At 41.7% G+C, this 23,019-nt stretch overlaps 1 protein-coding gene across 1 annotated transcript in view; it reads left to right on the forward strand.

Annotated features, from left to right (window-relative positions):
* Window positions 1-19,611, forward strand: part of SMURF2 (SMAD specific E3 ubiquitin protein ligase 2) — a gene marked incomplete at its 5' end in the record, with an annotated part of 33,815 nt that extends 14,204 nt beyond the window's left edge. Inside the window, 14 exons of the mRNA XM_010155541.1 lie at window positions 399-483; window positions 1,846-1,929; window positions 3,297-3,499; window positions 3,671-3,755; window positions 6,492-6,650; window positions 10,860-11,070; window positions 12,555-12,658; window positions 14,148-14,262; window positions 14,717-14,895; window positions 15,343-15,480; window positions 15,721-15,841; window positions 17,255-17,456; window positions 19,165-19,240; window positions 19,512-19,611. Of these exons, the coding sequence (XP_010153843.1) occupies window positions 399-483; window positions 1,846-1,929; window positions 3,297-3,499; window positions 3,671-3,755; window positions 6,492-6,650; window positions 10,860-11,070; window positions 12,555-12,658; window positions 14,148-14,262; window positions 14,717-14,895; window positions 15,343-15,480; window positions 15,721-15,841; window positions 17,255-17,456; window positions 19,165-19,240; window positions 19,512-19,611 (1,862 nt within the window). The remainder of the gene's footprint in view (window positions 1-398; window positions 484-1,845; window positions 1,930-3,296; window positions 3,500-3,670; window positions 3,756-6,491; window positions 6,651-10,859; window positions 11,071-12,554; window positions 12,659-14,147; window positions 14,263-14,716; window positions 14,896-15,342; window positions 15,481-15,720; window positions 15,842-17,254; window positions 17,457-19,164; window positions 19,241-19,511) is intronic.
* Window positions 19,612-23,019: the final 3,408 nt, after the last annotated feature.

Below are 23,019 nucleotides of genomic sequence, written 5' to 3' on the forward strand. Positions count from 1 at the left end.
CCCGTTAGCGGCACAGGGCTGGCGCTGGCACTGTCCCGCATGCTGCCCAGCCGTGTGTGAGGTTAGCCACCCTGCTGCCGCCAGATGAGCCACGGAGCTCCGCTCTGTCAGTCCACCTCGTACCGAGAAGAGTTAATGACAGCCTCACAGATAACTACCTTTTCTGGCTTAACTTGCTTTCTTACTCTTAAAGCTAGCTTTTTTTGAAGTACCAAGTAGAGAATTATCTGTATGAAAACCTACACTGTGTCTGTATAACTTTCTTTGATCTGTGAGGACGAAAAAATGTCCAGAACATTCAGCTTAGTCCTCCAAGTTGCACCATTTCTCTTTCAAATATAACTAATTTGCATTCAGATGTCCTATCTTTAATAATTTTTTTTTTATTATCTTAATAGTAAGTCTTCAGTCCAGAGACCGAATAGGCACAGGAGGACAAGTTGTGGATTGCAGTCGGTTATTTGATAATGATTTACCGGACGGGTAAGCTGATATCATCGTGGTGTGAATAGAGATACGGCTCATACAACAGACTTTTGCAGTAGTGAGAAGTCAGTGTACAAATAGGTTAATTTATTCTCACACTTGAGTTCTACAGTTTTGCATTTAGGAGCCTGAGATAAGCCAGCCAGGCTACAAGGGTTGTTTGACCCTTGCCTTGGAAAACGGGAGGTGGCGTATATGAGCGTGTGCGTTAAAAAATGTACTTCTCTAGGAAAACGTTATGTCTTTCAAATTATAGGACTGATAATATAATGTTAAATCACTGTCAGCAAACTGATTTCATCCATAGGGTAGTTTTGCAGGAAGGTAGTGAACACACAGGCCTGGCTGCCTTCTGCAGCACTGTGCAGAGGTGTACACTGTTATAAAAATGGATAGCTTTTTTTCTTCCATGTAAATCATAGTGAACAAAATGTGATTGGAAAAGGTAATGGAGCCTGACTTCCTGGTGTAGAACCAGTAGTGGCAAGAACCTAAGTTCTTACTCAGGTTTCTTGCTCTTGTTTCAGCAAGAACCTGAGTTCTTGCTGAAAAACCTGTCCAAGGCTAGGTTTAGGATTTTGATTTGTCCCTGTGAGAGTTAATGACATCATTAACACCTAAAACAGTTGTGTGAATACAGAAAAATAGTGTGTTTTAGGTTCTGGTGCTGTCATCAACTTTTTCAGAGCAAACACAGACCACCTGAATGTGATTCTTGGCAGGTAAAGACAGGAGAAACTGATTCTTCAGATGATGAATTTTAAAACATAAATTATCATCTAAGTCCCAAAGAGCATTCTTTTGTTAATTTGTGGAAAAGTCAAAAACATTTTTGAAAATGCTTTTAAATTTTCATTTCAAAATGTTCCATGTATAAATACTGCTTACTTAATTGTGTAACTGCAGAGCTACCAGTATAGCCTTATGTGTTTTGGAGTGTAAAAGTAATAACAATTAAGAAGTCATGTTATGTGAAGGTGACTTCTTCATGAAAGCAAGTAGTGCATGAAGATAGTGTGAAAGCACTTACTAGGATGAGTGCTCAGAAAAGGTTAAATACATTGTTAAACATGATGTTCTCAAGAAGTTTTTTCATACGGCTATTTGGATTTAATCAGGATTCAAATAGTTATTGAAGGTGAAGGTGTGATATTGTTAATGATATGCCTGGTTCCAAGGGAAGAACATGCAAAATGAATTCTGAGTTGAACTTTCGGTTGTTTCCTGTTACCTTGTTCAGCTAACATGATTCATAATAGTGTAAGTCTTCCTGAGTTGGCATTTATGTTGGAAACGTTTTGTGCCCTGGTTTCCTGGAAATACCACTCATTGCCTTATCTCTCAATGCCTGAATTCTAGGTGGGAGGAGCGGAGGACTGCTTCTGGAAGGATCCAGTATTTAAATCATATTACACGAACAACTCAGTGGGAGCGACCAACACGGTAAAAAATGGTTTAGGAGACTCTGCACATGATGAAGTTTATTGCTGACCAGGGGTGCTGAGCACAGGCGACTCTAAGTGGCCCTATCAGGGGATATTCAGCATTCCTCCGAGTCATTCTGCAGACGCTGTATGCTTTTCTTCTCTAACATCCTACTCCTTCGGTCTGCCTAATACTTAACTAAGTAGAATCATTCTGACTAGATTTTTTTTTTTTTCTCTCCCCTGATACTATTTTCTCTGTTTGCTTGTAGAGGCACTGTGGTAGAACTCTATGAATACAGTCATTAAAATGTGCGGACATTGTAAAGGATGAAGAAAAGAGATTGTGAATAGCTGACAGGCGCTGTCTGTGTACACGCTATGACCATGTAATCCAGAACTTTAAAAGCTGATTGTTACAGAGCATGTTTCAAACTCATTACGACTACCTTTCCTAATAACCATAGATAGATGTTGCGAAGTTGTTCCTCAAACCAGTTTTACTGTTACCTGAATTGTAGACAGTGTCAGTGCATATGTTCCAGGCTCTTCTGCAGACCGTCTGCTCCTGCAGGCTCTTGTCTTCCATCCTTGATAAATATTATTCCAGTCTCTGTATGGATATATTTGACTTAACGTAATCTGTAATGTTAGCGCTGCCAGCTCTGATACATATTTGTGGTTTTCAAGTGAGTGAGGGTACTGAACAGCTTTTTAGTTTATCTATCTGTATTTTTCCTGGTATGTTACAATACCTATTATAAGCTGGAGACACATTTACGGTAGAAAAACAAATGCAACATATATAATTTGTTTCAGGGATTTCCTGCATCCTTATCAGTCTCCCTTTAACCCATTTTAAATCCTTTTGAAAGCAAAATTGAGATACAAAACCACATAATTCAGTGTTTCCTCTGGCAGTTAATCTCCCAAGAGCAACTGTTTTTTATCTTACTTAGACCTTTTTCCACCATCCTCACCTAATAACCTTCCTTGAAAGTTAAAAGAAATAACAAGGCCTGATCATTTCCTTAGCTATATGAAGGCAAGGTGGGGAGTTTGGGCTGTGCGCTGCTTGTTTTTAAAAGAAGTTGCTCTCAGCACTCTGTTTAAGGAGGGAACTGCTCACGTGAGCATGTGACATGATCTTGATCCTGCAGGATCATATACGGAGTGTCAGGTCGGACCCAAAGATAGGTGAGAGCTTTACTAATGGCTCTGCGATGAGCCCAGTAAGCGCAGAACAGAAGTTTTCTGCCCGTCATCGAGGTATCCCGCTCAGTTCTGCCGTCCACCAAGATTTCCTGAGAGCCCGTAGATGAAGCTTCCCTAAAGTGCATTGTGTAGCCCTGTGTCCAGTCAGCAATGCAGTTTTCTTCCCCACAGGCCAGCGTCCGAATATTCCAGTCCAGGCAGACCGCTGAGCTGTTTTGTGGACGAGAACACTCCAATCACAGGAACGAACGGTGCTACCTGTGGGCAGTCGGCAGATCCCCGGCTGGCGGAGAGGAGAGTCAGGTCACAGAGGCACAGAAATTACATGAGCAGGACACACTTGCACACTCCACCCGATCTACCTGAAGGATATGGTATGCAAATTAAAATCTTTTAGATGTAGGTCCCTCAAGAAACTGGGAAAATGGGTTGTTTTCTCCTCATATGTAAGACCCTTTTGATGTCTTAGTTTGGGTAAATCAGTCTGAGGTTTTTTTAATTGCAATTTTAATGCTTATAGTTATTAATTAATCTTGATTTTGCAGAGCAAAGGACGACTCAGCAAGGCCAGGTCTACTTTCTGCATACTCAGACTGGTGTTAGCACGTGGCACGATCCAAGAGTACCTAGGTAAGAAAACGATGGAAGTATTCTTAAATATCAAAACAGTTAACCAGTACTGTGCTCAGAGTTCTCTGTCTGGTATTAAACTTCTGCCTCTTGGTCCCTCATTTGTCATTTTAACACGCCATTTATCAAAATAAATTAGTCTTTATTCTTCAGTTTTTCAAATTGTTACTTTAATGCAAAGATGAGAATCAAGAAATAAATTACAGTCGTGTCTTGGAAACAGGTGTAGCTAACTGACTGTAGATGTGGCATATGAATTACAGCCGAGGCCAGGTTTGAATACTCTGAGAAATGGTGAAACAAAAGGGGTTCTGAGCACTGGATCTAGGTTTATCAAGGTGCTTCAGTGAAAACTGAGTTGGTTTTTGGTTTTTAATTCAGGCTCCGGAAGTTAACAAGATCTCCCAAACTGACAACATAACTATATGAAGAACAAACTTGGTGACAGGCTAGACGTGTGATCGCTTTTGATGGAGGAGCAAAGGGGAAATCATGGAAAATCTAGCAGATGCCCCTAGTACGTTTAGACACACTGTTGTAGTGAACTGAAGTCTCATCATCTAATTAGCTTAAATGGACTTGTCTGTGAGAATTATTGTCCCATGTTCAGACTACCAAACGTTTACTCAAAGAATGAATGGGCAACTCAAGGAATGAATGGGCAACTTCGTACATTTTGTAGAAACTGATTGGAGATACTGGGTCATAAAAAGCCTGGAAGCTGAAATGGTGAGCTGTGTTTGAAGTACCAAGGTAGCCTTTTTTAAAAAAGAAAGGACAAACAAGTTGTTCTTTTCCATCTGGGTATAGTAGCAAACATCTAAAAATGCACAAACTTTTTTACAGCAGGTTTCCTGTTACAGAGTAGAAATCAATACCTGTTCCCTTTATAATGCCCTAACACAGATACTCCTTGAGCAATCGCATCTCAGTATAAACGGATGGAACGGATATCCATTTATATAAATGCCTATAAATGGAAGGAATCTGGGCGAGAGGGGCAAACAGGTAGAGAAGCTGAGAGAGACTGGCCTGTGATTAAATACTCAAACTGCTGTTGTGGCCATCTCAACGCTCCGCAGAAAATAAATCTGAAGTGTCCTTTTAGTGTCTGTATTTACACAATACACACATGTACATGTTGTACCCGACTGTACGCATGACTGTGTCTGATCTTTGAAAGGAAAAAAGGATAGCAGGGAAGTTATTGTTAGCTTCTGACTGTTCTTTAAAAAACCCCAAGGAATCCTGTTGAAAATGATTGCCTCCTGCCGTGTGCGGATGGTGGTGTAAAACTGCGTGTGTCGTTTGAAATTGGCAGCCAGTATTGGCATTTATGAGAATTGTAGCAACTTGGTCAGTTGCTGCTGGTGTTCATTACCATGGAGTTGGCTTTTGGGTATCCTGGGAAGGGCGAGGTGCCTCATGGCCATAAGTTCACTGCATTTTTGAACGATTCTTTTGGTTTTCTTACTGCTCTTGTCTGACAAGAATATACATGCATTGTCTGTGTATTGAGGGTGAGGTACAGCTGGCGGTTGTGCGTGAGGAAGTCTTTGCTCCCGTGACTTGTGTATTATACAAAACTAGAAACTAGACTTCTCAAACAATTATATTAAGATCTAATCCTTCAGTTTGCAGTGTAATAGCTGTGTATAAAATCTGAGTTAGCGCTACTCTTAGGTGTGGAAACAGAAAGTGTCTCTGAGAACAAAATTTGGCTGTTTGCATGAGGACACTTTATCATTTGTAAGGCATATTATAATGATAATATGCCACAGTCAATTAATAAAAATAAGCCCTGCAGTTCAGCAGCAGTTTGTATACGGGTAATATCAGCAGAAGTTCAATCCCAGAGCCTTGAATTTCCATTAGTGGCTTCTCAGCCTTTTGAGTCCCTGCAGACAGCATTTTTCTGGCCGTTCTGCCCCTCGGCTCTTTCCTGGCCTCAATGTGCCTCGTACTGGGAGATCTGAAGACTTACACCTTTAACAAGAGCTGTACTTGACAGTGTGAGGTATGTGAGGTGTGAATTATGTACATGAAAAATCAGTAACTGTACACTTTGGAAGATTAGTATTTGTTTTCAGTGAACCTCTGGGATGAATCTCCATCTTAGGAATTTCAGCACAATTTTCTTGAGACACATTACGCTACCTCTGCGTTGCTCAGTGCAGAGCTACATCATTGTTCATACCATATTTTATTTGAAATGTTTTGTTAGATGCTTCCCAGCCGCGCTTGGAGTTCTGGGGCAAAACCACCTGTGGCATACACACATATCCCATGTGTAATTCTTCACGGATAGTGTAGCTCTTCAGAAACACAATTTTGTTTTGCAGGAGTTTGTAAAGTGTGATTCAGAGTTCCTTACATGACTAATGTTGTTTTAAAAATGTTTTCTGTCAGAATTGGTGTAGAACTGCAATTCCATTTTGGCAAATATGGCAATGGTCTGTATTTTTGGTTTAAGCCTGTATTAATTTAACATCTGAAGTTGGTTTGTAAAAATGAAGGTTATTTGATAAGAAGTTTTTCTCCATGGCATGTGTTCTGGGGTGTGTGGTTTTTCTTTGGTGGGCTAGCACCTTGGGAGTAGAGATTCCAGCTGAACAGATCAAGTTTCTGAAACAATGCATTTTCTCAGACTTCATGGAATTGTTCTGTTACATTTACGCTTGTTTGGCTCAGAGGCCAAATGCTGAGGTATTTTTCATTTTATATTTGTTTTCACAGGGATCTTAGCAACATCAATTGTGAAGAGCTTGGTCCACTGCCTCCTGGATGGGAGATCCGCAATACAGCAACAGGCAGAGTTTATTTTGTTGACCATAACAACAGGACAACGCAGTTTACAGATCCACGGCTATCTGCTAACTTGCATTTAGTCTTAAAGTAAGTCTAAAGTCTCCGGCACATGTTGAGTGTAATAGAGGGGAGAAAGTGACTCTTGAGCGGCGCTGGGTTTTAGGTCAGGATGTAGTCTGCCATTCGGTAGTATTTGAAGGACAGTAGCATCTCCTTTAACACACTACCGACTTCCTTACAGGTTTGACTGTTCTTTGAGGGCGGAAAAAAAAATCGATCTCCAGCAGCATTTAGGCTAATGCCAGGAGTTGGGGGCAGCAGGGGGAAAACATTGGCCCAGAGAATTTTTCTAACAGCAAGTGACACTTTCTTGCCTTTTCTTTAAACATCATACTACTAAGAGTTATGGAGAACTTGCCTGAAAATATGAGGTTGCATTCAAAGCCCGTGGTGTGAAATACTAATGGGTTAGACAAGGGTGCGCAAGTGCCCAGCTCTTCTCCTGGAATAAAGGAGAAATAATTCAGCTCCTACCTTCAGTTTTAGAGTAAGACTAGTTGAGATGGTCTCAAAATAAGACCCTAATAATTTAACTCAGATATTTTACATAAACAATAAAATAGGAACTGTGGTTTTTCTGCCTTGGTGTTTTGATATCACATTTTCATATTACATTTGTAAAAAGGGGACACTCAGGAGAATTCTGGATCTTGTTTTTATTCCTTAGGCACTCATTTCACACTGGGGGATTTTCTACTAAAAATGGGAACCAAAAAGCAAACAAATATGCCTTTTTTTTTTTTTCCTTTTTTCCTTTTTTTCAGTAGACATGACTGTCAGTTTGTCCAAGCTATCTGGGAATTCGACTCTCTTGTTTCTCCTACTAACACCTTTTAATACTCTTGGGAAACACCTGTAAAGTATTGAGTAGGTGTTAAGTGGAAGAAACAATGAAGAGTTGGTTAGACAGAAAGCCATGCAGCCTGGGGCAAGGAGTAAGTAGGAGGAATAGTTCTTTTAAGGAAGTGAATCGTTGGGAAGAAAAGCTGAAGGATAGAATAATGGGAACAAGCACTGAGAAGACAAAACCGAGTAATGGGAAGTGATATCCAGGAGGCCAACATATCTTTTGTGTAATACATAAAAACTGGCTAGCCTTTGCCCAATATACTTTTGAACTTAATGCCCCAGGAGGGAGAAGAGTCTAAATTTTGACAAAAATATATTTTGCTTAGGTAAATCATTGGTTATATACATGTATATTACAGAACTTAAGTTAGCTCACATCATCCAGACATTCGGTTCTTTATTTTTTAATTTAAAACTGAGAATCATTACTAATTTTAGCTGAATTTAGATTGTTCATTTGAAACTAACATGATCTTGGGGAGGGAAAAAAAAAAAAAAAACACCACAAAACCCAAACTTACCAGTGAAGGAACACATTCGTGTTTATTACACAGGAAAGTTCATTAAGTTAATTCTAATTTAGATATTTTACCCAAAGAATAACTTCAGACCCTCTTAGCTACAACAGTGCAATTCTTAAAGTGTAGAAAGTTCAGTTAACTGGACTATGTTTGAAAAACTGTTCTTCGCAGTTAGGTTGATTTGTAAAGGGCAGTAGGGTCACAGTGTCTAGTTCTACATGTATAATGGAGGACAAATCCAAAGCTAGCTTTTTCTCAGAAAATCCAATTTGACTTTCAAGTTCCAGAACCATTTTGCATGTCTTTAAACTTTAGATACTGCTACAGTGTGCTTAAGTTTTTCATTTGTACATCTGTCTTTCATTAGGGAAGGATTTCAGAAATTCAACCAACAGTGTCATCACCAATGTCTGCTGCCTGATAAATCTTTTCTGGTGTTTATTCTTTTATTGCACCAAACAGGATATGTGAAAGCTTCCCCCTGTCCCCCGCCCACCTCCTTATTTGTTCTTTAAAACAAAATAAATTAAAAAGTAGTTTGCCTTAGGCCTGTCGCTTTCTAAATTATCTGAGAAATGTAGTATTTGAGTGAGATGGGTGTGATGGTTTTAGGTTCAAAGGCATAATATAAAGTTAACTTTATATTGATACTGACTTTTCTGTGGAGCTGAGTATAGTAGTTTGTTCTTGCAGTGATGACAATTTAACTTGTGAAAATGAGCAAACTTGTTACCCAGATAAGTTTTAAAATATTGGCCAAGATTTCATGATAGGTTTTGATAGCTATGGCACCTGAAAAGCACTTTAGCTGTCTCCTTAAAGCACTGTAGGGTTCCAAGCATAGTGATTCAGCTGTGAAAACATACAAGAAATTACTTTTAATTACTTTAATCACTGCAGATGGTTTAGCTAATACTGCACTGATTATTTTCAGTCAGATATGGAGGATAACATTTTATTGTTCTCCTCCTAGTACTGCCCTATTTTAGATTGGTTTCATTTGATGCACAGACTTAAGTTCATACTCATTTCAGAGATTGCATTTGCTCTGACATTGTCTAGCTTTGTGTTTTGTACTGTTAAAGGTCAGATGAACATATGCTCTCTTCAGTATATATTTACAACATTGTCTGGTGGGCACATGCTCATCCCTATGGAATTAGAAAGTTCAGAAGACACAACAGACTTTGTATGTGACGTAAATACGGTATTTAAAACTAATCACAGTTGAAAAGGAAGTACCATGCACGTAGCACAAATGACATAGAGCCATACCCTGGAACCACATCGTGCATGTCTCTAAATTGCTGCAGTGACTTGGTTTCTCAGGAATGCTGTAATTAATAATTAATTGGAAGACCAATGTGATCAGCTTATTGAAAAAACGACACAGCAAACAACAGAACACATTAGCTTAATCAATTTTGTTATTTTCAATTTCTGACATTCCGCATCCTAGGGCTTAGTAGCAAAATATGATTTCTGTACATTATTCCCTCCTTAGAGCCTAGGAGTAAAGAGGTATTATATTAAGTCAATAATATAGAGGTCAATATTAAGCTTTGAGTTATTGCTGGAGTAGTCTATGATATGTCCCATTGCAGGGGGTTCTAGATGTTAGGCTTGTAAGACTGCTGATAAAGATTTCCTGGTCACCTGGGGTTAGTTTCCCTTGAGGGTGGCTTGTGCTCAAGTGCTTTAAATAGAAGGTTTGCAGATAATGGAAGAGCTGTCAGAACCCCAAGGCAAACTGGGAACTTCCCCATCCCTTTTATAATTGCCAGTTCTGAATGTTTCTGTGGTGAAAGCCTGCTGGAGGTGAATTTTGGTTGGCCAGGAAAGCCTTCTAGTAGACCTTGTTTCAAAGCAGACATCAGGCTGAAATTTTAAGATACTGAAACTGTGCTTGGTTCTATGTTAAATTTTTTGGTCGTTGATGTTAAAAAACAAACAAACAAACAAAAAAAAAAAAAAAAACCAAACAAATTTATTAACATGAGGAAAGCTAACATTCTGAATTGTAACCTTTCCTATTTATCCACTACAGTTAGGGTATTCTCCTGTGTTCCACACAGAGATATTCTTCTCGTGGTTTAGGTAAAATAGAACTTTTATCCTGTGTTGTTCGGAAATGCCACACTAAAAAGCCATAAGAATATCCTCTTACAGTGTACAAGAGACGACACAAGAGGACACCTCTGCAACATGATTCATTTCCTTTTCCTTGTAAGAAGTTAGATTTACAAAATCTCTTAGAATTGCTAGTAAAAATACTTATCTGTGCCAATTAGTTACATGTGAACTCCCACATTCCTGTGGTCCAGACTAGGCCAGGTACAAGGGACAAGGCCCTTGCCAAGCTGCCAGCACAAACATCTTTCTGTAAGCTTACTCTTTTTCAGGCAAGCCATTTAAAACAGACTATGGTATTGACTGTAGATTAGAGGCATAGAGTTTGGCAGAGCCCTGCATTTTGAAATGGAGGAAGGCAAAACACACAAAGGAAATATGGAAATGGTATCTGAGAAATTCAGTGTCAGCAGCTTAGTAGTAAAATTGTATGGATAATACCTTTTTATATAGTGCTGTAACCTTTGACATACTTTGTAGAGTAGTACTAACAGAAATAACAAACCCTAAAAACGACTGGTAGTTGCCAAGAAAGACAGGAGCATATGTCTGTAGTCAGGATAAAATCTCTCTGAATTTGTTTTTTACGGGACCTGGACATTTTTAGCATAATGACAGTAATAATCATAGTAAATTGAAAGTAGTTTAGTTACAAAAACTTAACCTTTAAGAAACATCTGAACGAAATAGGGGACGTGTGACTGGAATACCTGCAACCAGCTGTGTTTGTTTCTAGCCGCCAGAATCAACTTAAAGATCAGCAACACCAGCAGCAGCAGCAGGTAGTGTCCCTGTGTCAGCTTCCAGATGAGGCAGAGTGTCTGACTGTGCCAAGGTACAAGAGAGACCTGGTGCAGAAACTCAAGATCCTGAGGCAAGAGCTGTCACAGCAGCAACCTCAAGCTGGCCATTGTCGTATTGAGGTCTCCAGGGAAGAGATTTTTGAGGTAATTTGAGAATTTGACCCATTTCTTAACACTGAGGGAAGGGGAGGAGGGTTGTGCATAACTGTCTCAAGCCATTCAGTTAGATGAAATCTTGAAGTCCGGAGATAAAGCTGGAATGTTACCCCTGGCAAATGGGAAGAAGCAGCATTGAAGAGGATGTTAACAACAGTTGTGCACTTGAAGTGGATGTATTTATGCTGTAGAGAAGAAAGAAAATGAGGAAAGCTTTCCCTGTGGCTGGAGACACACAGGCTGTGTCAGGAACTGAGGAAGGAGTCCAAGCACTTTGTGTATTGGCAGATGCTGTCTCCTTTCTTCCTTGAAAAAGAGAATGCTGATGTCTGTTATAGAGGGAATGTTACAAATTGAAAACCAAGCAAGCATTAATGATCTCTGATCTGTTGTAACTTAAGTAAAATTACTATTGAATAGCATTCATCTTTGGAGTTTGGATTAGCATCTATCTCAATTCTGTTGATTATTTTTTTTGTCAGGATCAGACCAATTTTATGAATTGTCTAGGTCCTGAATGACCAGAGATGCCCACAGTGGGATGTCTGCATTTGATTTTCTGACATTATTCAGCACAATAATTCTGCTAAATTGATCAAACACAGTTATATTTCATTGGCTTTTTCTGGAGGACAGTCTCTGTTCTTGAGAACTTTATCACGCATCCCACACCATCCCTGATGCATTTTTATCACACCCACAAACTTGATAGCCCCACTGTGTTGTCACGGTTTTTCCAGCCAAGAAAGGTTTGTGTTGGTCTTCCCTGTGGAGACAGTCAAATCCCTTCACAATCAGCTGAATCAAAGGGAGGAAAGGCGGCTGGAGAGCATGGAAAGTTACTGTGTTCTGGTTCTGAAAATGAAGTTGAGTTGTGAAGTTGTGTCCCAGGCACACCTACCTGTCCTCTTCTGCAAAGCCAAAGGTTGAGGTATCGGTACTGGTCATAAATACAATGTAGGCTTCTTTGGTTTAATTCCTTTTTAAAAATTAGCATTTTCTGGCCTCTTCCAGCTTTCTTTTTGTGTTTTCTTGGTGAAGTCTTATTGATAATAATGATGAATGATTCTGCAGGTTTACAGGAATGGCATTGATGCTTCCTGAAGGTTTGCACATGTTACACCCCGTGCAGAGGCTCCGCTGGTGGCTTTTCAGCCTGCAAAAACTGAGAGCCTTCATGCAAAACAAAAGGAGTTTCCTAACACAGATTTTTTATAAATTAAGTGGGAATGAGAGAGAGAGAATGTTCTGTTCACTGTACACCTCTGGAAATGTAAGGGAAGGTGTTTCTTCTCACTCTGTTTTATTTGACAAGGGCTACCACATTTGTGTTTTGAGAAACTGGTTAGTATCTAGGAAAATAGTAACCCCTTTGGACTCAGAATCAGAGCCTCCCCTTTATTTCTGCTAACAAGTAGTAGCTTCTTGTCTCTAAATAGCAGTTAATAAAAGAAAGTGCTGTGTGTTTACAGGAATCCTACAGGCAAGTCATGAAGATGAGGCCAAAAGACTTGTGGAAACGATTAATGATAAAATTTCGTGGGGAGGAAGGCCTTGATTATGGAGGTGTTGCCAGGTAAAGAGTCTGTCTGTCTCCTCCCCTGCACCTCAAGCCCGCCAACCTCACCTACGCTTTGAATCCTAAACCAGCCTTGTGCCAGCTCTGTTTCTTTATCCATTATACCTACAGGTGCTCATTTCTGAGCAGATTGTATGTGAGAAGAATAGATATTTTCAGATAGTATTTTAAAGGAAAAACTGCATTAAAAAGAAGTAATTTATTGGAAATAAATCCAAATGCATGTTACAGATCACATCAGATACCTGTCACATGTGCAAGACAGACTTTTTGTATCTATTTAAATTACCATATTTTTCCTTGATTAGTAAAGCTTATTAGGTATCTGAGAATTTACACCACTACATCCTTGGCTTTGTGGTAGAACTTTGATCAAAAAGCATGCTTTATCACAAATTGTCACTACTGTTTGAAGCAAAGTGCTGAAACCCGGCAGTTTGTAGGTAGCTAAAATCTGTCCATATTCTGAGGTTACTTGTCACTTGCTTACAAAAAGTGACACTTTGAAGAATATCTTCATGCAATCACACATTTTAAAACGGTGCTGTTAGACTGATTGTACAGATGCTGGTTTACCTCACTGGAAGTATTCGCCACCTCTGGCATGTGGATCTGTTCTCTGGAAATGTGTTGACTCATTCACTGTCTGCATTGCCTTGCATTTTTTTAACATTGGTTTTCATTTCAAAGTATGGACGATGCTCCCAAACAGCCCGTCTTCTGCATCGGTAGCTGGGGTGTGGCAAGGGACCTCTGTCACCTTGCTCCTATCTTCATGAGTTTGTAAACGGCCAATAGGGTTCTCACTTCATCCATTTCAAGTATTTTAACGTGCTAATTAGCCATGACCAGTAAAACAATCTTGTTCAATCCGTCACTATTAATCGCTTGATGATAATGATGGTATTAGAGATGCTGTTGTGCACTGTTTTCCAAAGGGTCTGCTGGCATTTTCCAGCATGGGTTTTGTTTCCAGGCTGTGTGCTGTGGAGCCTTTGTGTCTTCCGTACAGGCATACAGGAAGAGCAAGCTAGACAGTGTTACTGTTTTCCCAGTTCTTTGACTATTATTTACTGCTTTGTGACCATTTAATTGAAAGTTTTGTGAAGTACATCCGTTACCTGAAGACGGCTTATATTAAAAGCTTTGAGTGGAACGCCACTGTAGTACAGTCAGTAGAATATGTAGTGTCTTCTCCTCGTGTGTAATGGATGAAGGAGAATCATAGCCAGAAACTCCCTTGGAAATAAGTAATGTGGAGAAGAACCTTGGGAAGCTGGGAAATACATCAGCTGTCAGGTGCTGTGCAGTTACCGAGCCAGTAAAAATAACTTGCTTTTCAGCCTTATCTAAGCATGTTCAGAGATAACGTCTTTCACATTTATGTTTTACAGTAAGACTTAAAATTCATACTATTTTGAAAAGAACTCTCAGCGTAGAAACGCATTTGTCTGAAGTACACAATCAATTATTTTATTTCCTTCAGGGAGTGGCTCTACCTCTTGTCCCATGAGATGTTGAATCCGTATTACGGTCTCTTCCAGTATTCCCGAGATGATATCTACACACTGCAAATCAACCCAGACTCTGCAGTCAACCCGGTATGACTGGTAACATCCGTTCTGTACATCAGCGCTTTGTGACTAGGAATTAAATACTTCTGGAGGCTCTTCTAGATTTAGGAACCTAATTCCCACATTACCATTGCTAGAAACTGAATTTGGGCAGTAATACGGTAATTTCTTTTTAGTACTGATCAAAGAAACTTCTCAAGCATGTTCTTAATTCCCTGTAAGATGTCAATTTATGTTTCTTTTGGGAGAAATAAAGTTTGTTTTGGTTCTTAGTAATAAGACTTCTGGACTGGAAGCAATATGCTCCATGTGCTGTGTATAAAAACAAACAAAACAAAAAGCTCTGGATACGTGGGTTGGGGTTTTGTTCGGTTTTGGGTGTTTGTCCTGTTCTTTGTATTGAAATTTTATTTCCTACTCAGCAGCTGTAACCTGGAGGTCTTATTTAGCTGAATGGCTTAGTCCCTTCCTTCTGTTCTAGGAACACTTATCGTATTTCCATTTTGTTGGACGGATAATGGGGATGGCTGTGTTTCACGGACACTATATCGATGGGGGCTTCACGTTGCCTTTCTATAAGCAGTTGCTAGGGAAGCCAATTACTTTGGATGATATGGAATTGGTTGACCCTGATCTTCATAACAGCTTGGTCTGGATACTGTATGTACTGTGTATTATACCTTACCGTGGTAAATTCTGTCTCAGTTAACGTGTGATAGTGTTCCTAAATCCAGTTGAAAAAGAATGAAGTGTATTTTGATCTCTTGCTCCAGCAGATTTAAGAAACATCTTTCTTGCACAGTTCAGCTTCTTTAAGGCTTAACATTCCCAAGGTATTCGAATTTTGGGGGTGGGAGGGAGATAAATAAAGTGCTCAGTTCATAAATAGAAATGTATTAATTCTGCCTATTATTAACAGTAGTGTGTTTTTAAATTACAGCGTTGTAACTTTGATAGTGGTTTTGAAAATATAGCCGTAAAAATGTGCGTTCAGTTTTGCTTCCAAACAGTAATTTGAAATGCTGCTGAAAAACTCAGTTGTGATGCCTGTCAGATGTGTTGTGGCTGTAATGTGTTGTCACCGAATCGCTTATTTCGTCCCACCAGTGAGAACGATATCACCGGAGTCCTGGACCATACGTTCTGTGTGGAACACAATGCATACGGGGAAATTATTCAACATGAACTGAAACCCAATGGCAAAAGCATCCCTGTGACAGAGGAAAACAAAAAGGAATATGTCAGGTACAGCAATATCTTCTCCAAAGTTGTTTTTATATTTCCTATGTAAAAAGGTGGGAAGGAGCTTAAACTTCTGTGACGTAATTGACAGTTCTGTTGTTGGGTTTTTTTCTAAGTGGTCGTGCGAGAGTGTTGTTGTTTATTCCTCTCTGTAAGGCCATTTTATTTTTTCTGGCTGGATAGATTGCAGGTTTATTGTATTTGAATACCTCTTTCACAAAACCAATTTGCACTCACTTGCAGACTTTATGTAAACTGGCGATTTTTACGAGGAATTGAAGCTCAGTTTCTGGCTCTGCAGAAGGGATTTAATGAAGTAATCCCACAACATCTGCTGAAGACATTCGATGAGAAAGAGTTAGAGGTCAGTCCACTAATGTTATGTCCTGTCGACAAGTGTAGCAGCAAAAGCCTGGGGCATTCTTCTGAGACTGAGTAACCACGAGGTTGTCTCCCCGGTGCTTTAGGGGGTTGCAGGTGCGCTGCTACAAGAAAACAGTGAGCAGAAGAGGTTACCAGGTCACACAGTCACTGAGGCTGCGTGTATCTCCCACTGAGAGCTACGAGGGTGTTTCTCAGGGCGATGTCTCATAGCTACTGAAGTGGTAGGAGACCCTCTACCTGAAAACCCAGCTGAACCTCCTGAGAAGGATCTGCAGTGCCCTCAGGCTGTTCCAGAGAGCGTTACTCTAGTGGTGGTGGTGGGTGTTTCTCACCGTGCAGTTTCACGATATTAAATTAATTGCTGCCAGGAAGATAGTCTGTCACTCCCTTGCACCTCCCACCACTCGCTCCCAGGCTTCTAGTGCGCTGCACTGACCTTGGTCTCAGGCAGCTGCGTGGTTTTGCAGAGCTGAGTTATGCTGGACCATATTGGCTCTGTAAATACAGCACAAGGACAGGTGCTGTCACCAAGAAACATGCCACAAACTGTCGAGATCGGCATCCAAACAATATCCTCTTAAAGCAAATCCCATAGATTCCAGGCTTGTTTTAAAACTGAAACCTGATATACAGCCTGTTAGCTGTGGCGCTAAGGTGTTTGCCCAGTAAAATGGCCACAAGGTAAATCATTCATGCTTTCTTCTCTTCACTGTCCTGGAATGTCAGCGACTGCTCCTCTTCGATCTGGAAGGTTCTGATTCAGCACACTGAGCCGTGCTGTTAACCCAGGATCACTTTGCAGACGCAGGCTAAGAGAGGGGAAGATGCAGTGTTCCTGGTGACTAGAAAATGTCTTCATCATCACATTCCTGTTGAGCTTCAGCTGATCCGGTTTGGATCTCCATTTCAGAACTGAGAGCTCTTCATCGGGAGGGAAGTGTGATTTGTGTTGTGTGTGTGGTAGGACAAGAACAAGGCTTGTTTTGAGGGTCCGGAGTGGGACCAGCCACGCTACACCCTTGGCTGTGCTCCAGAAGGAAATCCCGAGTTTGCATGTGAATGATGCACTGGTGTTCACACCCGGGTACAGTCTGTGCTTGTTACTTGACAGGTCAGGACACTTCGGTATAAGCTCATGAAATGGTTGTGGTTTGTTTTGGGTTTTTTTAATTTGAATTGAGACCATTTCAAAAAATGGGATGTGTACAAAGGTAAGAGTAAAAAGAAAACCCAAAATATAGATTTCTGCATTGTTTAAAATTAGTGACAGGTTATTATTTGCCTTTTGTATCAAACCTGTTGATTTTCCAAAATTAGTTATTTATCGCTTGGCTGGCTCCAAAACGGTGTTTATATTGATTGATGATGAAGTAATTATATTTTTAAATTACAGCTCATCATTTGCGGACTGGGAAAAATTGATGTTAATGACTGGAAGGCAAATACTAGGTTAAAACACTGTACCCCGGACAGCAACATCGTGAAATGGTTCTGGAAAGCTGTGGAGTTTTTTGATGAGGAGAGGAGGGCGCGCCTTCTGCAGTTTGTGACCGGCTCCTCCAGAGTGCCTCTGCAGGGCTTCAAGGCATTGCAAGGTAACGCAGACGCCTGTCCTTGGCGGAAGCAGTAGGACACGTCACAGAAACGTGTGCTGCAAAGGAGGCTGGCTGGCTGCCGTGTGACGCTGCGAGAGCCTTTTTTAATGGTCTGATGAGTAACAGTCACAACTAGTCTGTGTGTGCGGGTTTATGACCTTGGTATTCAGCTGTGAATGGCTCTTGTTGCAGTTAGGCACTTCCTCCTCTGGCAAGAAGTTCTGATCAGCCGAGATCTTAGTGGGGTTCTCCCTGGCTTTTCTAAAGTGTGTTTTAATTTCCATCTTTCCCAAGCCCTGCCACTGTACAGCTGTGGGACCAGAAAGCACCACCCTGTTCTTGCCATTCTGACAGCAGAGGCACTTCCTCCTGCTGACTGCGTTACTGTAATCACAGGCAGCCCCTTAATTACCGACCTGCCTGCTGAAGTGCAGCGTAGCCCTGGGCCTCTTCGAGCAGCTCTGGCTGCAACCCGTGCTGCCCTGTTACCCCAGCAGGTACCCTGTTGTGCCCTCACGGGGGGGGGAGGACGGCCCAGGGGAAGCATTGGTCGTACACCATTTCAACAGGTAGAAGATTCCATCAGAACACAAATACTGCGGGAACAGCCGCCGCCTTCAGAAGCCAGTTGCTCCAGAAATCTGTTTCGTCTTCGTTATCCCTTCATTATCAGATAGAAGCCCTCGTTTTCTTGAGCGGCCTGATGTTCAGGTGCATTAGAAGCTGAGGAACACTGAGGGTTTTTAAGACCCTAGTTACTTTAAACCAAGCATTGTGTAACCGTTGACCCTGTGGGAAGAGTTCCGTGTAACATCAGCCCTACTGCTGACGTGCACGCGGTTGCAGCGGTGGGGCGAGCTGCTGGAGAACGGCAGTGGAAGTAACACCAGCTGAGCTTCATCCGTGCTGCAAGTGTTAGGATGACTGTACCAGTGAAACAAGTATTTCTGTGCACAAACACACTTCCCTACAGATCTGAGCATGAAGATTATCAGGTTTTACACGGAGTTGTACTAACACAGCACAAGCAGCTCACATTCTTACTGACAGCAGAGAGTCCCCGTGAGAAAACGTGAGTGTGGGTGGTGTTCTTTCATGTCTGCTTATGCAGGCAAGAACCCCAGTAATACTGTGGTTTTAGGGCACTTGTAACCTCTGTCCTTTGTGACATCTCCAGCGTGTACTAAGTCTCAAAACCTGCTGTGCTGCAGGCTTTTAGCAGAGAGATTAAGGGGATGTCTGTAGAGTCACATCCCTTTAACAAGATGGTAAGAAGTCGGTATTGTGACTCTTCCCTGAACTGGAGTGGAATTGGCTACTACTCCAGAGAAGTCACAAAACGGGGGTCGATAGAGCTGTGTAAGTTTTGTTCTCTAGGAAGGGTGAGAGAAGTTCAACTCAAACCTGCGAGCAGTGTATAGTGCACTATCTGTGGAAGAGATTTTATTCTTCCTTACCAATGCTCTGCTCTTGTCTGTCTTTCCGTGGTTTAAATGACCGCCTGGCTGTCGTGGGTGGGTGGAGGAATCTGTCCGATAGGCGCAGGGAGTTTGCTCTAATTTTTTCCTGCCTGTTTATGATTTCAGCTTTCCTTGGGCACAGCGTCTCTGGTTTTTGTAGTTTCAGACATCATGTTGTTGTTGCAGTGCAGCAGACATTCCCATCCTGCAATACAGTAGTAGCAGAGATCTTTTTTCTGGATTTTCAGGTGCTGCAGGCCCACGACTATTTACGATACACCAGATCGACGCCAGCACTAATAATTTGCCGAAAGCTCATACCTGGTAAGACTTTCTTAGGTCTCCGTTGTGAGACATAGATTAAGAACAGTTTGCTGTTTTTTGAGCAGTCTTCCCCCTCCCCCTCTTTGTGCACCTAACAAATACTGTTCCAGAGTAGTAGCCAAGGTGTGAAAACTAGAGGCTGCTCTTACTTAGGTGAAGTTCTCCTGGCCTTGGGGTCGCTGTTTGACGCAGGTTAAGTGAGGTGTAACAGCACTCTGCTAGGTGATGCTTGAAGTTCCAGAGCTGAAACCTTTCTGCCTTCTGTCCCCAGCTTTAACCGAATAGACATTCCTCCTTACGAAAGCTACGACAAGCTGTACGAGAAGCTGCTAACTGCCATTGAAGAAACGTGTGGGTTTGCTGTGGAATGACCTTCACAGCCTCCCCTGGGACTCTATTTATACTCCTGTCAGCCAGAAAGCCCTTCCCTCAGCCAAGACTCAAGAAATGCTTGAAATACAGGAAACTTTCCCTTTTCTACACTAGGACACTGGAAGGGAAAGGACAACTTTTGGAAACTTTTTTTAATTTTTATTTTTTCAAGAAAATAGGTTCTGTGGTTCCTGCCATGGGATCATTCAGCTGCTATTAAAAACTAATACCTTGAACATACAGAATGCTGACTTTTCCTACATTTCAACAGTTAAGCAGTATTCTATACTTAAAGACTACTACTATTTTTGTAAAAGGTAATCTATTATATTTGCCTACCTGATTTCTAGTCTCAGATACCAAGACACAGCTGCAGCAGTCGGTACAAGTCACGTTTCAGCCAGTTTTAAATGTATGATACTGAACAGCATCTATACCTGCTATTTTTGGAGAAAAATACTTTGGATTATTCTAACTTTGCATAAAATTGGCTGAAAGAATCATTAATCTTTTTAATCAAAGCCACTTACATGTTAACTGCATTTTCTTATAGTAAAACATTATATTCTGCAACGTAAATTCAACTTCAGTGTTACCACAGGGGGCTTTTTTATATTTTTCAAGCATGAATTATGAATACGACGTTTTGGGGTCCTATTTATATCACTTGTCTGATTCCTTAAACAGAATTTCTAGCCTGAGTGACACGTTCTGTACTTGGTACAGTACTTGTGTTAGCACGCAGGATAGACCTTTTTTAATGAAGAGTAGACGTGTTGGGTTTTTTTAAAACAGCATTTTTTAACAAGTCTGTCGAGAGTGGTTTTTGTTGCTTCTGACTGTAAATCTAAACACTGCATTTTTCAACTTTTGAAGCATGCTGATGAGGTGACATTTGACAGCAGGAGCCTGTCAGCGCTTCGTTTCAGAACCCATCCTGTCCAGTCAACCAAAGTTTGTTTGAATGCAGCCAAATCACATTGTATACTTGTTGATGCTAAAGATTTATCAGGTAAAACATGTTGTAATCGTTGTCTAGCTGCTCATGACATGTGGGTGTAAGTTACAGCTACGGAAAAATGGTGTATTAACTGAAATGTGTGTAATGTGCTTTGGAAATGAGGTTTTAAAAGCACATAATTTATTGATTGTAGGGATGGAAGTAAGTATATATATGAATTATAACATGGGTTGATCTCTTCAGAGGGGAATAAAATGCACTACCAGTAGAGGGAACTCAACTTTGAAGTTAGTTTGGGAATTCTCAGTCAAGATCTGTAGGATCTGCTCGTGGTGTGTCGATGAATTGGTCTGCTTTAGAGATGGTGGCGTTCTCCTCTCAGCGGTGAGAATATTTGGAATAACTAGCGGGTTGTTTAGGGTTTTTTCCAGTCAGTGTTGTGGTTTTTTTAACTTAGGTTACAATTAATCGTCAAAGCTGCACTGTTTTTACACTGCCAATGAGAAGAAAGTCAGGGGTATTGAAAATGCTGAACGGGAGGCCAACAGCCGGCCCGTGCTTGCAGCGTAAGTCGTGCGGCGAACCAGCCCATTTTCTGTCTGTTCTGTGGAGCTTAATTTTGTTCTGCCCAGTCTGACTGCCACAGGGAGTAAAGTACTGCTGGACGTTGTGCATCGGAACAGTGGGCAATGGACTGCGTTTGCAGGACTGTGTAAGAACCTGGTGAGCCAAATCCACGTTTGACTAGTGGCTTTTGCACGGCGGTGGCTGGCAAGCTTGTTCTGCGAGCTCGCTTCCCAGCCCCAGCTGGCTGCGCGGATGAGGCTGCTTAGGGGTGTACACATAAAGCCAAGAAACTTGCTTTGACAGCCAGGTTTGAAGTGTCAGCCCCTTTTTCCCTGCATTCAAGGGACTGCTGCGCTCATGTGAAACGGCTGGTACCTTTGCGCCGGGAGTTGGCGTCCCCGGCGCGGGGCCTCGGGCAGTGCTGTCCCCGGAGAAGCCGCTGCTCCGGGCTGCCGGGGCAGGCACAGTGGGCTGTTGCCCAGCGTTTCGTAGGCAGCACTGCTGCCCATGGTTGGGACCACTGCTTTCGGCCCCCCCGAGACCTCGCCCCTGCTAGTCGGAGGTGGAACGGGAGCTCCTCTTTGGAGACTTCACAGAGACGGTTCTGCTGACCCCTGGTCACAGGACAGACATTCCAGTGTTGTGCAGTTCTGGAGTTGGGCTTTTCCCTGCTCTGCTCTTGCTCGGGCTGGGGCTGCAGCCTGCCTGGTCGTGACAAACGTAAAATCCCGTTTGATCCAGCTTTTGGGAGCAGGCGGGACTCTGGGAGGCGATTCAAGGTTTGCTGCCGCTGCCTTTGCACCAGACGGCTCAGCGCAGGGCTCCTGAGACGGGTCTCTGTAGCATCTCCTGAGCGCGTCACCTGTACCCACCTCCCTGCCAGCCCCCGCGGGCGCTGCACCCCTCTGGCCACCCCTGTGTCACAGGCTGCTGGGCAGAAGGGAGGAGACTGCTCTGCAGAACAGATCCCTCAGCTGGCAACACCGCTCATCACAGCAGCCTTAGCAGTACATCTGTTCTGCCAAACGTTTTCGGGTGGCATACAGAATTTTTTTAACTGCCACAGATAAATATTGTAAAATGAATATATTATAGGCAAAACTAGACAAATCCACATTTGACTTCCCATAGCTGACAGATGAGGATGAATATACCAGGGATGTTGAGTGCCTTTTTACCTTCATCGCCACCGAGAGCTTTAACGGAAGCACCTCACCAGACCTTTCTCCAGGAGCATTCAAGCGTTGATTCCTTTGCAAAATTTTGTTTCAAGATCATGTCGGCTACTTTCCCCTCAAAAAGGTGCTAAGCCTGATACTGCGTTTTAGCCTTGGACTTTCACCCCATGATTAATGTGAATATTTATTTCGGTGTGTCCCTCTTCCTGGGTTTTACTTTATCCGGTCTTTCGTTGTTTTCGAGAGATGTCACATCATGGTTTTATGCTGTTGCTTTTCATGATGAATGTTGAATTATGAACAGTGACTTGTGTAGATTTCAGATATACAGTACACAGCTGAGTTGCAGAGGATTTAATTTCTCGGTGTAAAGAGTTTTGTAATGGTGCTTTGTACAGTATGTGTTCTAATTTTTTTTTTTTGCACATAGTCTCGGTTTCCCTAAACTGATTTATTTGTACCAAATTTTTGTGTTGTACTAAAGTCCAGAGCACACAAGCAGTTTTTTTAAATTCTTGTTCTACAACACTACATCTGTATGGAACTTCTGGTGCGTTTAAACTGGCTGCATTGACGGAAGTAAAAGCTTTGCTTCTCTACCATAAGTATGCATCACACAGGTCCAGCTGCTTCACGTTTTAAACAGCACCACGTAGTTAACAGGTGCCCTTTGTTGTACTTTACACTATGTAGTAGGTTTC

The sequence above is a fragment of the Eurypyga helias genome, unplaced genomic scaffold (genome assembly GCF_000690775.1).
Source record: "Eurypyga helias isolate BGI_N326 unplaced genomic scaffold, ASM69077v1 scaffold48607, whole genome shotgun sequence".
Lineage (NCBI taxonomy): Eukaryota > Metazoa > Chordata > Aves > Eurypygiformes > Eurypygidae > Eurypyga > Eurypyga helias.